The sequence below is a fragment of the Brachypodium distachyon genome, chromosome 5 (assembly GCF_000005505.3).
Source record: "Brachypodium distachyon strain Bd21 chromosome 5, Brachypodium_distachyon_v3.0, whole genome shotgun sequence".
Classification (NCBI taxonomy): Eukaryota; Viridiplantae; Streptophyta; class Magnoliopsida; order Poales; family Poaceae; genus Brachypodium; species Brachypodium distachyon.
In genome coordinates, this window is record NC_016135.3 from 5,991,468 (window position 1) to 6,007,130 (window position 15,663).

A 15,663-nucleotide genomic window follows, 5' to 3' on the forward strand; every position below is an offset into this window, starting at 1 on the left:
TACTGAAGATAAACTCTTGACGTAGACATATGCAAAAATATTATTTTTCTCAATCATGTAAGCATACCTCCTACATGAATTAATGCAACTTTCTAAGACAACAACTACTAAGAGAGAATGCACTGCAAAAGTTTGTCACATAAGAACTATTATCAACTAAAATTACATGTTGAAAAACTATGCATTAGGAGAGGTCTGAGCATAAACATTACTTTTCCGATTACTGGGATCGCGATAGCATGATGGAATCACCGTGTAAACGGTAATAGCCCGGTTCAAATTTCAAGCCATTTATACATGGTAATCTTACTGCAAACAACTTCAAAACCACACAGGTGGGCGACAGATAAAGAACAAACTCAGGATTGAAAAAAGAAGAAGATTCCCCTCGTAACATTCTCAGTGCCAGCCGCCAAACTTCAATCATGAATATCACATATCTTTTCCCCCAGAAAAGAATACTGAACATCTCAACTCATTTACAGATCCAATAAATGTACCACACACCCTAAAGCTGCTAGCAACACAGATGTACACTGGATTATGAGTTAATGGAGGGCTGCCCTACCAAGTAAACAGCATGCTCCTCTAGCCTGTGGTTTGTATGATGTTCAACAAGTAAATCTAGAGCACTGAGAAATCAGTAGATAATTACAGTGGATGCTCCATTCCAGTTGTTATATATGCAGATCGTCCAGTGTCAACTCCTCAGTAGATAGCATCTTTAGTTTCTGCAAATAATGGCATGCATTCATGTTGGCAGGTATAGATTGCACAGGAGAGAAGAACAATTAAACTGACTTACCGTGATGAATTGGGGTGGATCATCAAGACTAGAAGAGCCAAGGATAATTTCTCTATTCAGTTTGGAAGACAGCTTGTGAGCAGCGCGTAACTGCAATATCCATTTACATAACACAACACGTTATTGGGGAATGTGGGAAGTACATTGTTCTCATTTTATAGGTTAAATCATATTCAGGCAACGGACATACCTCAGACCGAGTAGCACCCCCAACTACAAAGATAAACAAGCGCCGACCCAACTTTCTCATATCGCTTGATGCATGCTTCAGTACAGAGTCACTGTAAAAGCATCATTGGACATCATTATATAAGAAATTTCTAGCGGTAAGCCAAAACATTATTAACTCCTCATTAACTACTCCCTCCGTTCCTAAATACTTGTCGTGGTTTTACTAGATAACATGTACACCTATCAAAACACTGCTCTAGAATTCATTCATTGTGAAATGAATGTAAGCTAATATATGTACTACTAGCTCGTCAGTAAATTGCCCATGATGGAGCATTTATTTCGTCCCATCACAGTAAATGGATGTCTCAGCTTTCACTATCCATGCCAATTGCCAAAGGGCACAAAAAGTTTGCCAAAAGCATAGAATCTCCACAGCAAGTGCGCCAGACTGGTGACAAAAAATCACCTTTTTGAAGCATAAAACACTATTCTAACCCACTATTGCTAATATGAACCATAACTTTGATATTTTGTCAACAAACAGGCAGAACATAATTTAATGGAGAGAAATTGTGTCCAGCTAGTATCTGGAAAGAGATCACCACGGACATGTCCATGAACTCCCTGAACAAAAATGCATGCTTGCAAGTTGAAACTGAAGGTCAATGGAGTCAGTATGACCAACCTTGAATAGCCATCATCGGAATTTCGAGGCCTCGCCCATGTGCCACCTGTCCATCTAGATCTCATGGATTGAGCTGGCGGATGAGCTGGACTTGCTCGGGCCGACATGCTGCTTGGGATTCCACGGAAACTAGAACTAGGGTCACTCATACAGTGATACTCATCTTTTGGAAGCTCGCCTTTACTAAGTTTCTCGATCAACTCCTACAAAAAAACGAACGGTCAGTCATGTAAATGCAAAAAATAGAAACACTTCCAAGTAGAAGTGCAAGGCAGCACGAGAACACAGAAAAATCACGTGCAAGTATTAGCTACTTTATTGCTACTAACTAATACAACAGACTTACTGACGGTGCGTCATATTGGCTGCTATGCGCACCTATGACATCTAGCTTCCCATAGCATGGTACAAAAATAGGTTAAGACTCCAATTCCAAGGTTCTAAAAATTGGTAAATCCACCTAGGATTATAGCCTAATCGGCTGTGGCATGACCTAGTGGAGCCATTTTCATAAGCCTGCCAGAAATTTCGTATTTGGTGACCCATGGAATAATTCCTGGACAGGAGGCAACATACCAGAGGAACAGGAAAACAGCATAACACGTCTGCTTTCATTAACTGACGATAAGGCATCTCTGCTTGGGAGGTAGTTTAGTTTGAAGTAAGTCCGAGATTGAAACTGCATAACATGTCTGAGGGAGGGAGGGAGGGAGAAGAATGCAGCTATTATGAAAATGAGCAGCAAATCAAATGCATCAAGTTCCCTCCATCTCTTTATGGATGGTACCCTAATTTACGTCCTGTTTCATCTTAGACAGGGGTATATTTGTTCTTCTCTATTGGCACACTCTTCATGGTGATACATGGCCGTGGCAGCATGCTTAAGAGATGCTAGTTAAAATTCCTGATGTATCAGTATCACTCATTATGAATGCATTAGTTTTGTTGTGATAGGCCGATGCTGGATTACATGCAGCTGGCAAAATCTCAAGGCTGAAGCTGGAGTGATTTGTTTTCAGATGTTTTATGTGGCTTGTCAGGTTCTTACTAGGCTTCTAAGTTCTAAGTTCTAACTCCTTTTCTGATGATGCCTAGCATCTGAAGCATGTACAGTTATACACATATTTTTTAATGTTCAAGTAAGCATCCGAAGCATTTAAGCTTCTAACTCACTGATATCCTGTTCGTTTAGGACATGCACTGACTACTTGGAGTTGCACTGATTACTCCCTCCGTCCCATATTAAGTGACTCAAATTTGTCCAAATATGGATGTATCTATGCCTAAAAGGCGTCTAGATACATGTAATATAAAGTCACTTAATATGGGACGGAGGGAGTACTTGTCTAGATAGATAAAAGGTACTCCCTCTGTTCCTAAATACATGTCGTTGTTTTAGTTCAAGTTTGCACTAAAACAGCGACAAGTAGTACTCCCTCTGTTCCTAAATACATGTCGTTGTTTTAGTTCAAGTTTGCACTAAAACAGCGACAAGTATTTAGGAACGGAGGGAGTAGTAGAAATGGAAACAGTGGGTATTTATAGTGTGCCTTGTTTATCTATCAGTACAGATGCAAGGTCTGAAGCTAGTTTGTTATTGGAGCGAAATTATCCCGTAGTCTCATACTCACACACAGCTATGATATGAACTTCCTTCATACTACTGTTCAGATAATTCAGTTCTAACAATCGATAATATTTTGATGCTAGCAGAAATTATGGAACTTAAAGTACCGATCAATTCGGTCATCTCATTTCAGTCTCACAGAGAAGATATCAATATCCTATTGGATTTAGCCTGTTGTAAATGTTTCGAGTTCTAGTGGTACATGAAAGCTAGTTTCTGCACATTATATCGTTTTTCAGGTTCCGTACATGAGCTGTCTTCCTGTTATTTATGCAATACTTTGAGTTTTATATACTTGTCCTCTCCAAGAGATGCATTACTTGTGCCATGATGCAAAACTGTCTCATTGTTTTCTGCTAATTCAGCCGAAGGTGAGCTGCGATACAGCGATACCTAGATGTCGACGCAGGGTAGATGAGATCAGAGCAGGACTCCTGACAGTCACCTCACAATTCGCTTCTTCAGAAGTGTCGCCGTCTCAGACAACATGAGAATTCAGAACTTTTGCTTAGAGATATAGGTTCAGAAAAACTCAGCAGCTCTTGTGTTTATGTTAGGTAAACTTGATGATGCTCCTCTGCCAGTTATTCATGATTATTGATGGTGCTCGGTTTAATTGTATGGCTTGTTGAACTGTTGATTAGCTACCTCTTCGAATATTTATGATTAGCTAGCTCTTGGAATATTTGGAGGCTCTAAAGCATGTTAAACTGTTATGTCCGGTGAAAGTTTGGATGTTTAGTTGATCTCCTTTTCGTTTTTATCAGTTACTTATTACCTCGCTGTGCCCTGGATTGTGTTGTTGATGGTAGGTGTTAACGAAATGGTTACTATGTGGCAGGGATGAATCCCAGTGGGGATTGGGCGGAGGGAGGGATTCAACCAATTAACCCGATTCCTACATAAATTAGTTCCACTAGGGGATCAGAACAAGCCCAAAGAGGGTGAGTTCTGCTCTTGCTATGAAGTTGAAGTGAATGACTAAGGAAAAAGGAACAAGAGGCCTGCACTCATACTAATTTTAGTAGGGAACAGCGTCTGTTTATCAAAGGTATTTTCACGGGATGAATTAGTTCAATATTCAACAAAATAGTTCCAGATACATATCAGATAAAGTAGGTAAAAGGAAGCAGAGAGAGTGTAAATTCATGTTTGTATCAACAGTAAGGGTTTGTGCTAAAGTGGTACCAAGAACATAAACAGTGCCACAGTGGTCAAATCAAGAAATTAGTAGCCCACACACATGGAGATCAATGCTATGGTCTCTAAATAGCAAACCAGCAGTTTGACAAAATGAAGTGAGATGTGGATAAATAAATTAATTTAGAATAATGTGTAAAAGAAAATTTGAGAATAAGGAACAGGACTGAAGACAAAAGCATCTCAATACATAAACATTACTGTATGGTGTATGCAGACATTTTATTGCAAGAAACAGTATGGAGAACTTTAAAATGTTTGCTGCTATCATTAATACTTCAATAGGATATACATAACAATTTGTCAAACTTTTGTACCTCAAGGATGGGATAAAACCGGGACAGCAACCATGTTGATTCTTCCCCTACTCGTTCTTTTCTGATACCACGCTTTTTCTGAAAATTGAATAGTTGGGTGAATAACTTTTAACATTATAATTATTCAAAATCACATGATTTGTAGGAACTAAAACACAAAATAAATATTTTAAGGAGTTACCTTATGTAAATCAAATTTCATAGTAAAGCCACCAGTTGAAGACTTTTTAGTATCATGCGCACATAGGCAATGCATATTATTCACTGCAATCATGTCATCCGCTGATAATCCAGCCAGCTGCCAAAAGAAGACCTCTTACTCAATTTGGAGTATTAGTCATAAATTAGAGAATTGAAGCTAGAATGTGCAAATTCTTAGAAATAGGCTAGTGTACAAAGGATGAGATGTACAACTTTTCACAAAACAACAGTCATTGGAATTTCAGACAAAGCAAAGAAATGTAAAGTAGATTCTTACAAATGCATCATTTTCCATGTACATGCAACCAATAGGTGCCAATTTGAATTCTTATCGCCTTCATGATAAAACTTGGATGGTTATCTTTTAATCATATATTTGTAAAAACTATAGCCTATAGACATAAGATCTGCAGGGTTTTTGGCAGACAGATCTACTTCTATTTTTATGTCGCCGATTAAGATATTTACAAATGTAAAGTAGCTCAAAGTTGAAATTATTTTTATTTTATATTTGGGAGGTGACAACAGTCCAAGACACTTCACATGGCAACACTTATTCGTGGCAGGATAGACAAGTTACAATTCTGCATATACTCTGGTCTGCACAACTTTGTGGATGCTAGTATGCTATCACAGTGTAGCACTACCTGGTATGAACAAACAGGGTTATTACCAGTATTAAACTGGTTTTTGGCTTTAGCTGCTAAGACTGCAAGGGGATGCCCTTTATCTTAGGTACTGGTAAACAAAACATAACATGATCAGTCACGCTGTCAATTGTCCTGTGTGAAAAAACCCGCATGTGTATGATGTCATCTTCTTATGTAATATTTTTTACAACAATTGATAATCAGAAAATGTATGTTCTAAGTATCACTTCATAACATATTTCCAATTAACCTAGCCAATAGGACAGAATGGTGCAACACAAAGCAGCATCGCACCACACCAAATTTATACTGGCACTAGTGTGCACTAGAACACATGACCAAGTGGGCAAGACATCTACACTTCTGATAATGACACACACAAGAAGTCATCAGTAATCTCTCAGTAACACTAGAAATACCATTCATGTTGGAAAACAGCATTAGCATGTCAATTGTCACCTACAAGTTCCCCAAGAGCACAGTTGTCATTACCCCAGGGCCCACTTGTCAAAGTCAAACTGGATGTATGACTGCTAACTTTCCCAACACAAAACTAAAGGTACCTGCATCAGCTTTGCTCCCTTGTCACCTTGTATCTTCTCTGGGTTAATTGCAGCATAAATCATTAGCAAACGCAGCTTGTTTTCACGACTTGTATCCTGGATTAAATAAAAGAACATGTCAATATGATATCCAGACAGGTTTAGTGCCATACTTTATTGGTTGTAGTCCAACTTATAATTACCAGACGTGTCCTAAAGAAATTGATTAGTTCTTTTGTCCCAGCTTCACCAAACACAAGGTCTTGCTCGAGCTGCCCGACATCTTTCAAATGCTGTTGTTTGATCATGTCACTGAGCTTGTCTGCAATCTGTAGCAAAAATAGGTAACCAAAAGTAAAATATGTTCATTAGTGTGTTCAAACAGTTTTTAACTCATATTCTTCGGGAAGCTAATTCAAAAACTTCCTAGCACAGTTCCACGATCCAATCAGAGTGCAAGAATTAGGCGGTGCTAGGGATTTGGGATTCTAGGAATAGCAACACCTGGTGGAGCTGAATCCTAGTCAATGGAGACAAGCTGTGGCCTGTGGCTAGCTCAGATTGAAATGGCAAAAATACAAAGATCTTTTTATTTGGACCATGCAGGAGAGCCACATGTGAATTATATTAAAGAGAAAAGTTTTACAACGTCGAGGCATGAACATTTGTTTAATTAATGATTGCCAGGCAAATTTATTTGTTTGTTGATATACAAGTTGATGAAAAGTCAAGTAAACTTTAATTTAAAATAATTCATACATTTCTAATTTCTGACAAATACTGCCTACTCAACATTTATCCTTGCACTGGCTATGTTAAGAAATAAACTGAGAATTCAGTAATCAGTAATCTGAGATGTTTATAGTTCAACCTTACATGAGGACACACACCAGAAATACAAAGCACAGACCAGAAAACAATATTACCAACCTCAACATGGAGAGAAAGCTTGTCAATTTGATCACTGTACTGTGGAAGAGCTTGGACCATTTTTTGTAGTTCTTTTGTTGATAACTCTCCGCCAGTTCTACAAATCAAACATGAGGATTTGACATTACAACATGAAAAAGAATCTTCTCAACGACGAGAATTAATTCAACACAGAATAAAAATCTTAACAATCTATTTTTAAGGCATCATAGTGAGTATATCTTAGAAATCGCACACTACAAGTATTTAGGCTGTCATTATTTATGCATTGCATAAAACTAATTAATTAATAAACCAAGCAAAACAGAATCTCAAGCATAGACTGGTGGCAAAATTTTCACTTCCGGAGACCATGTCATTATCTACACCAGTTTGGTTGTGGTTTGATAGTGCATTTCTCCATCATTCAGGAGTTGTCCTTTTAAGATTGTGGTTTGATAGTACATTTTTCTAGTATGTTATTAACCCCAGTAAAGTTTATTGTAATAATTGGATACTCCCTTGAGCTAATTGCTCTTCATAACCTAACTTGGAATAGTTCTGTTGTTGAACTAACCTTGTTTGTTGACCAAACTTTGCTTTGTATAGTTGTGCTGCTTTGTTTTTTGATATAAAATTGGTCATCTTCTCATGCAATCTTAAATTAGCCTGCAACATTGATGTAATAATGCAATTGGCAAAAAAAAGAAGCAATGTTTGAAGACGACAGTGGCAACAATCTTACATCCGCTATATGTAAATGCCGAAGCTCAAGCCATATCGGATCATGATCTTCCAACAACACCTCCTTTTTCTCAGTACCTGAACCGGTCTTACTTGGCACCTGTTGTTTCAGATTCACATGAAGGAACATGATATCAATGCCACAACAGAACTGAGAGCTGGGTGAACAGTGAACTGTATTAAAATGTTTTTGATTTGCTCACCTCTTGTACATATTTGTTACCATCCATGCACAGCAGATCATGACACATTGCATCATAAGTCCATTCGTGAATGATAGGTGCAATCTGCAATAATCATGAAATCTGTAACCATTTCATGTGGCAGTCGATGAAAAGCAAACTCAAACATATAAAAATATCCCCGTGCCTGATCCATCGAGCGGTCTGCAATAAGTAATTCACATGTCTCTGTCTGAGGGAATTCAGGTATGGTTGATTTATATCTCGCCAAGCAATTCCACACAGAGGCCGCAAGCTTTGTGGGGACTAAATCTCGTAGAGTTGTCAAAGTAGAAGCATCAATTGTCCTAGCAACACGATAGTGAACACGAGGAAACTCCTGAAATAATTGGAAACACTCAATGTTGGTACAAAGAACTTCTTATAGTTGTTTATAAAAGGTAAAACTGCATAGGAAAAAGCATATGAAATAAACAATTGGGCAATAACAGAGGAAACAAAGTCGTAGTGAATTTCACATGATAATGATTCCATATTAGTTTCCTCCTTTAGCAAAAATAACCCTGATCCACCAGATATCTCTTCAGCGGTGTATGTTCATATTTCTCATATGTTTAGGGAAACATAAGAACTCAAAAATTTGCAGATAAAATATAGCAGAAACAAAACAGTACCCTCATTGACGCAAATACGGTAGCAATTCGAGTGCCCATCATGTTAATGCATGAATTGTACTTCATTGAACCTTCTGCATTTTCAGTGAACAGCTCTTCTATAGCCTTGTCATGGTCGGTTATGAAGCCCTGCACACACATCAATGGATTCATGCAAACCAAACAGAAGATTTTCTGATAATGATTATTAATCCAAACCAGCAACCTTGAGAGGTTAAGTTGTATGCCATAGTACCTGGCTATCAATAGCAAAGTATTCCAAATTCATCTGCAGCATAGAACAAAAAATGAATGAAAAAGGAATTAGCATGCTTGCAATGTTCTCCTGAGAGAGAGAGAGAGTGAGAGTGAGAGTGAGAGTGTTAAAGAGACCTCACTAAGTGCACCAACACGTGTTATAAGACTTGAATCTTTTCTTATTTGAGACACTAATTCTTTCTGCACGGGAGAACTGAAAAATACATAGGCTCTGCAACAGGCAACATTGTGTCAGCACTTAAAAGTGACAGAACAAATGCATAAACAAGAACATACATCGATCACATACTTCTTGTACAATGGATGTTTCCCTGACATGTCCGACATAAAAATGCGAACACTGCATTATTACCAAAACAAAATGGTCAGAGAATTGGAAGGGACAAATTTCAACAGCCCCAGCAAAAAAAAAGCTACATGCACCACAATAGTTTATTACCTTGTGGGTTGAAAGACTGCAACAAAATCAAAAGCTACTCTTTCAGCACAAATTCAAGGATAAAACTAGTTTAGCATACTAGTCCATCCGATTCATAATAACTTAGTACAAAGTTGTACTAAGTCTGAGACACTTATTATGGATCCAAGGGAGTACAAATTATTATGCAAAGGAGGATATTATGTACAATGCCTACCATCATTTACTAACTTACTCTTGCGGCATGTGTTTTGTGATTCTAACCATGCATAAATGACCAATCCAAGTATTAGCGAAGTTGCAATCATCATCAGAGGAGCATTGAGGAGAAAACTCATACATATGTGCTGTCATGGCCACTGGAGGCATGGCAAGTACTATAGTAAGCCTCACGTCATGTAGTGGAAGGTTATTAGTCAAGTTAATTAGCTGCATGCATATCTCATAATTTAGCAATCATGTTACTTGGGTATTTTTTAGATGCCTTGTCTAAGGTTAAGTTTTTTAATGGTAAAGTCATCCATCTATATAAGCTGGAGTGGTATCTCTTAGTAGCACAACAATTCACAATTGAGGCAGTATTATGCTGATTCATAAGTGAACCATATCAAGTATTTGCCTATTTGAGTAAAGCTGGCAGTCACTACAGATTCTGGGAGGTTACTGCAGGGAAAAAATTGTAACAGTGACGGAACACAACCATTTCAGGAGGATATGTTAGCTAACACATCTTACTTTTCTTTGGTTGGTTGCATGAAATAAATTGCATCCATTGATGGCAACGGTTGCCTCCGTTTGTATAGGTCCTCAACCACTGTGAAAGAATTAGCAACACAGAGATTTTAAACATAGAAAATACTTCTTGGGGGACTGTTACTATAACATTTGAAATAAAATCTCCATTCATTGAAATACTTAGGCCCCTACAGCTTCGGAAAGCTAATTGGTAAAAGCAACTCAAAAGAAATACTTCAAGTGTTCAACAAAAAGCTGGTAAAATTCCCTAGAACTAGGAACAATGACAGTGTTAAAATACTTTTCTAGTGCTACCAGAGAATTACCACAAGGTGGAGCTGCTTTAGACATGATGTAAGCCATTTCTTTAATAAAAAAAACGACTCAGCATAATGCTAGTAGAAATCCTAGTGGCTTCATATAATCCACTAAAGAGGTTCTACATTGACAGGACAAAATATTTAGACTGCATGACCAACCGAAGTCAGTCCAATCGCCACTTAGGGTCAGTTCAAATATCTGCTTAAAAGTTGTGTCGTTATCGTGGCTCTGGGATGGCATTACTGCAACAGAAGTCCTTCCGATGAACCATGTATACTTAGCAAGAAGAAATGCTTCACATTACAACAATGTATCTAATGCAGTCTAGGGATGCCTGATTACTTCATATGCCTAGGTGAATACTGTTTGAATGCACCATGGGTGATTAAATAGAAAATTCAAATATTTCATACGAACAACTAAGCAAGAAAATATCCAGATTCATAATAAGACAGCATGCTACTTACATGAAACCCCTTGTTCCGTGATATCAGCCATCTTGCATGAAAATGACATTATCTTGACTGTAAGTTTGTCCATGATAAGAACCTAGTCACAATAAAGTTTTATGCATGTCAAACTTCTCTTTGCAACATGGTAGAAAATGACTATCAGAACATGAAAAATCATCCAACCAAAAGGATACCTTCCATGTTGATCTTGAGTTATTCTTAGCTGATCTTAGCATTTCAATTAATAGACCTACATAGTGCAAAAAGAATAAAAAATAAATGGCGAAGTAGGAAAATGGCTGATGCCAATAAGAAAATAATAAAAATTACAAATGCACAAAGCTTGCGCTATTCAAGTGTAACTGAAATTATGAGCATAACTAAACTATAAGATTCAAGAAGAAGAAAAAAAGAGATAAGTAAAACAGAAGTACAACATACCAGGAAATCAGGGAAAATCAATTAGAAGATTTTCTGTGTTTCAAATGTTGGTCTTACAGTCTTACTATCGAGTGCTCATGATATCAATCAGTTATTAATTTACTAGCTAATTCATATGTGAATATGGTGTATCTGATCTATAACTCATAAATATCCCCTGAAAACCATCAACCCACCAAATCCGTGCAAGTCAGGACCATGGATCGCCGTCCCCAGCCCCCCCCCCCCCCCCCCCCTCCAAATTGATCATTTCACAATCTATATCCCCTCGAACCTCCTTACACACTGATCGCTTCATCTCCATCTAATTTACTAGGACTTCCCACCAGAACCTGGCAGTTCTGATGTCTTTGTCCTGTCATGTGCATGGCAACAGATTATGATCAGATTCACTGGTTGGTAGGACAATCCGACACGTAGACTACACTGATCTTGGCATGTGGCACAGTCCTCCAATTTGCGTGGTCGCAACATCCGCTGCAGGTCAACCACTAGCTAAGATGCTGATTTGTCCATAAGTCAAACTCAAATGGAAACAGTCCTGAGACGTGCACTAATTGTATCTTGCATGTGCTTGTATTCGGCCTCTCTAGGCCTGTAAATACTCTTCCACAGTCCACCTTTTCAATACAAAGAGACGCAATGCTTTTGCGTTTTCTCGAGAAAAAAAGGGAAACAGGTAAATCAGACATGCACAAGACAGGATATCATCATGACATTATGCCAGATTGCTAGTCCAAAATGAAAAAAAAAACTGCCCAAAGACGTTGTTCAGTTATGGCTCTTAACCTGAAGAATGTGTTTTCTGTACTGAGCTAGAATCTATACAACATCTATTTTTTGATCGTGTTATGGCTAAGCAAGTTTGGGAACTGTCTCCAGCTTTCTGGGCAAACAACTGGGCTCTGATTTCCTGTTCATGGAAGATTCATAACCATATGATCTTTAATCACCAACCTTCGTCTGATATTAAACAGGTACGGTGGCTGATTTTGAAATCAGTCAAAAAATGGCGCCTGATCTTCAAGGATCATATGCCGGATCAGATATATTTGTTTGCTCTCATGCCTCGGTTCTGTTGGCATCACCCCACCTGCTTTGAGTCCTTTGCTGGCCCCTGGGACACCTGATCTAGATGGCAGTCTGGCAGGTTCCTGCTCCATGCTGTCAATTTCTCCTGTCTCAGTGAATCCGGAGCTTCCCAGTATCACAACTGCTGCTGCTGATCTTCTCCGTGCTAAAGTTCAGGAGGTAGTGAAGTCCTATTCGGCTTGATGAAGTCGTCTTTTCTTTTAAATGACTGCATGTGGTTACCCTTGAAATTTGCTGTTGTCAAAACTACTGTATGACTCAGATATTATGTCCTGCCACCCCCCCCCCCCTTCGATCTACATAAAATAAAATTGTATGACTTCTGGAGGATTGTGGTGAAATGCAAACTTATACAAGCAATTTGAACTTAAGCTACGAACTGTTCAAAGACATTATTTATTTAATGACATTGTGTGACTCTACATGTTGGGGAAGCTAATGCTTAATTCCTTTCCTTTTTTTTCAAAACGATTGCAAAGATAAAAAAATTGGCGATTAAGAATATAACATATACAACATTACCGTTTAATTTGATTCGACAGCAAACCCACCCACCCCCCTCCAGTCTGTTTTTTTCCCATACGACCAAAATGGCCGCGTTCCACTATCAGAAACCCCCCACCAGCCTGAAAACTGCGTCACGTGAAACTACAAAATTTGTCGCTTGAACATAACTAAATGTCCAAGCACACAGTAAATAAAAATTTCGCAGCATTACCAACAAGGAAGCGAGTAATACCCCCCTCCCCCCAGTCCAAAAAAAAAAGTTCTCCATAAAAAGCGAGGGAAGGAGGAAGCAAAAATGGAAGCCGGGCGTAGGGGCAAGGAACTCTTACGGTCCCGGGTGATCTCACGGAAGCTCCTCCTGTCGGCGCCATTTCGCGAGGAGGTGTCGGAGTCCGTCGACATGGTCGCCGGCGAAGGACGCCACCAGCGCTAGGGTTAGGGTCCGCGGCAGCACAACACTGTCGGAAGACGAGGCGGCGGTTCGGCCGGAGGAGAGGATCGCGCGTGCCGGCGTGCGGCGGGGAGGGAGGGGAGGCAAGGGAAAGTAGGAGAATATTTTACGGGGTTCGCCACCGCCGCGGGATTGGAGGTAACTTCTCTCTTGTTCCAACGAGGACGACGACGAAGGAGGTTTGCCGAGCGGCATGCGCCGTTGTGTGGGGTTTAAGCTTTTGGGTCCATCGCACGCGGGGCCAGTCGGGTTAAGCTGTGCTGCAAGTCCCACGCGTCATTAGGCTTGCTTTGGTACGACCGAGGGACCGAGGGCCAGAAGGTTCTACGAGGGAGACGCGGTTGAACTGTTAGAACGGATGCGTGCTGGCGAGGCGAGGAACCAAACACAGGAAAAGCCTTTCCTTCGTTTGGAAGGAAAATGGCTCTTTCTCTTTGGGAAGGCAGGAAATTTTGAAAGAGGAAAGTTCGCCAGGAAATTTAATGATCGGGAGGAGTTTGTAAGGAAAGTTCGCCAGGAAATTTGATGGAGCAAAGTTTACAAATGATCAGCACTTCAGAGCTGCACCGCCTACTTCAGGCAAAAGTGCACTTTTCATATAAAAATTGGAGAAGAAAAGGATCTCACATGCAATGCGGTGGTACAAAGTGAACTTACACATTTTGGTAAGGAGAAATGTAAAAGGAAAAAATAGTAGTCCACGTCGCCTTTCAAGTGTGTTCTTTCCGTGTCATCCAGCTGTTATGATCTCTGAGAACTATCGTGTCATCCCTCTTTTTTCACGCATTCTAAAAACCCTCTTTTTCCACACTGTCGCTCGTTGGACATCGTCGAACAGCTAGGTCAGCAGCGGCGGGTGCAAGCAAGCCATCGAAGATGCTCAGAGCTAGGGATTCCAAAATTTCAGAAATTTGGGGATTTTTGGATGTGAGCTTGTGGCATGATGGGGTAAATACAATTAGTGAATGTTTTTTAACGGGATAACGAATATTTTGTGGCTTTTCATTTGTCACGTTCTAGGGCCAAGAAATGGACATCTTCATCACTCTAATGCAACCACACTACCTTTGTTACTTTAAAAATGAGCCCGTAGAAGAGAAATTAGTATTTGCGAGTGTAGATGTCGTCGGGAATTTGTCGGTTCCGCTCGATTCCGGTTGCCATCTTAACACTGTGAGGTCGGAAGAATCTCGCCTTCTCCTGCGTTTAAGTGATTAGAGGATCCAAAGTTTTCAAGTTTTTACTGAACACATAATTTATTATTTTCACATATATCAGCCTTAGATAAGAAAAAGAAAGAAGTCCATATTTCACCCTCAAATGTATTTATAGGGACACATAACCCCCGAAGTCAAAACCGTTTAATTTTGACCCAAAACTTTTTAATACCAGATAAATAACACCACTTAGCGGTTTCAGGGTTGACGTGGCACATTTAGAACGGTTTGGAGCGTGATTAGGCGAGTTTATCTTTTCTTACCGATGACGTGGCCATCTTAGCCCCTGTCATGCCCGGCGCCGCGGCACAAAATCTCGCCGCGGGCATTGACCCACGCCGCCACGCTCCAAGCCCCTGCTGCACGACGCCGCTGTCGCTAGCCCATGCTATACCAGTTGCATGCCACCGCCGACGCTCGCCCCTGCTGCTAGTCGTCGTCGCCCTTGTGAGCCCTGTTACACGCCACCGCCGCCGCTCACCCCTACTCTGAGCCCTACTGCATGCCGCTGCACCTGCCCCGAGCCGCAGCGCGCCTGGCCGGAGGGAGGGAGTAGGGGGGAGGGAGATACAGAGAGCCGCGCCTCTAGACCTGGGGGCCGAGCACGACGACGCGCTTTTCCTGCTCGTTCTTCTTCACTGCAGACGCTACGACGCCCGCACCGTCTCCAGCTGCAAGGCTCCCTCCTCGCACACCCGGCAAGGCGGCCAGGCAAGGCAAGGGAAGGAACGGACCAGAGGATCTGCAGGGGCCAGAGCACCGGCGGCGGCGGATGCTCATGGAGCTCCGAAAATGTTGGTATACGGTTACAGGAAAGGGAAATTTGGTCAAAGAGGGAGAAGTGCCGCATCAGAGGGTCAAAAACGTGATAAAAAATCCTAATCAGCACAAAACCGCCCGCCCTAAATTGGCAACATCATCCTGAAAACCACCTAATGGGACGATTTATCCGGCTTTTTGTGAATTTAGGATTAAAAATAAACGGTTTTTAACTTCAGAGGGTCATGCGTCGGCAGAGATACATATGAGGAGAAATATGAACTTTTTTCTTTTTTGAGAGG

At 40.3% G+C, this 15,663-nt stretch overlaps 1 protein-coding gene across 1 annotated transcript; it reads right to left on the reverse strand.

Moving 5' to 3' along the window:
• Nucleotides 1–347: 347 nt before the first annotated feature.
• LOC100835060 (probable protein transport Sec1a) lies at nt 348–13,619 on the reverse strand. The gene is made up of 21 exons (XM_010241435.3): nt 13,264–13,619; nt 11,089–11,144; nt 10,910–10,991; nt 10,122–10,200; nt 9,258–9,308; nt 9,083–9,179; nt 8,946–8,978; nt 8,711–8,839; nt 8,224–8,415; nt 8,058–8,141; nt 7,856–7,954; nt 7,688–7,779; nt 7,132–7,228; nt 6,405–6,530; nt 6,223–6,318; nt 4,990–5,106; nt 4,809–4,886; nt 1,665–1,867; nt 996–1,086; nt 806–895; nt 348–731 (listed from the first exon to the last, which is right to left on the reverse strand). The coding sequence occupies exons 1-21, from the start codon at nt 13,334–13,336 to the stop codon at nt 678–680; spliced, it is 2,019 nt and encodes a 672-aa protein (XP_010239737.1). The 5' UTR covers nt 13,337–13,619; the 3' UTR covers nt 348–677.
• Nucleotides 13,620–15,663: the final 2,044 nt, after the last annotated feature.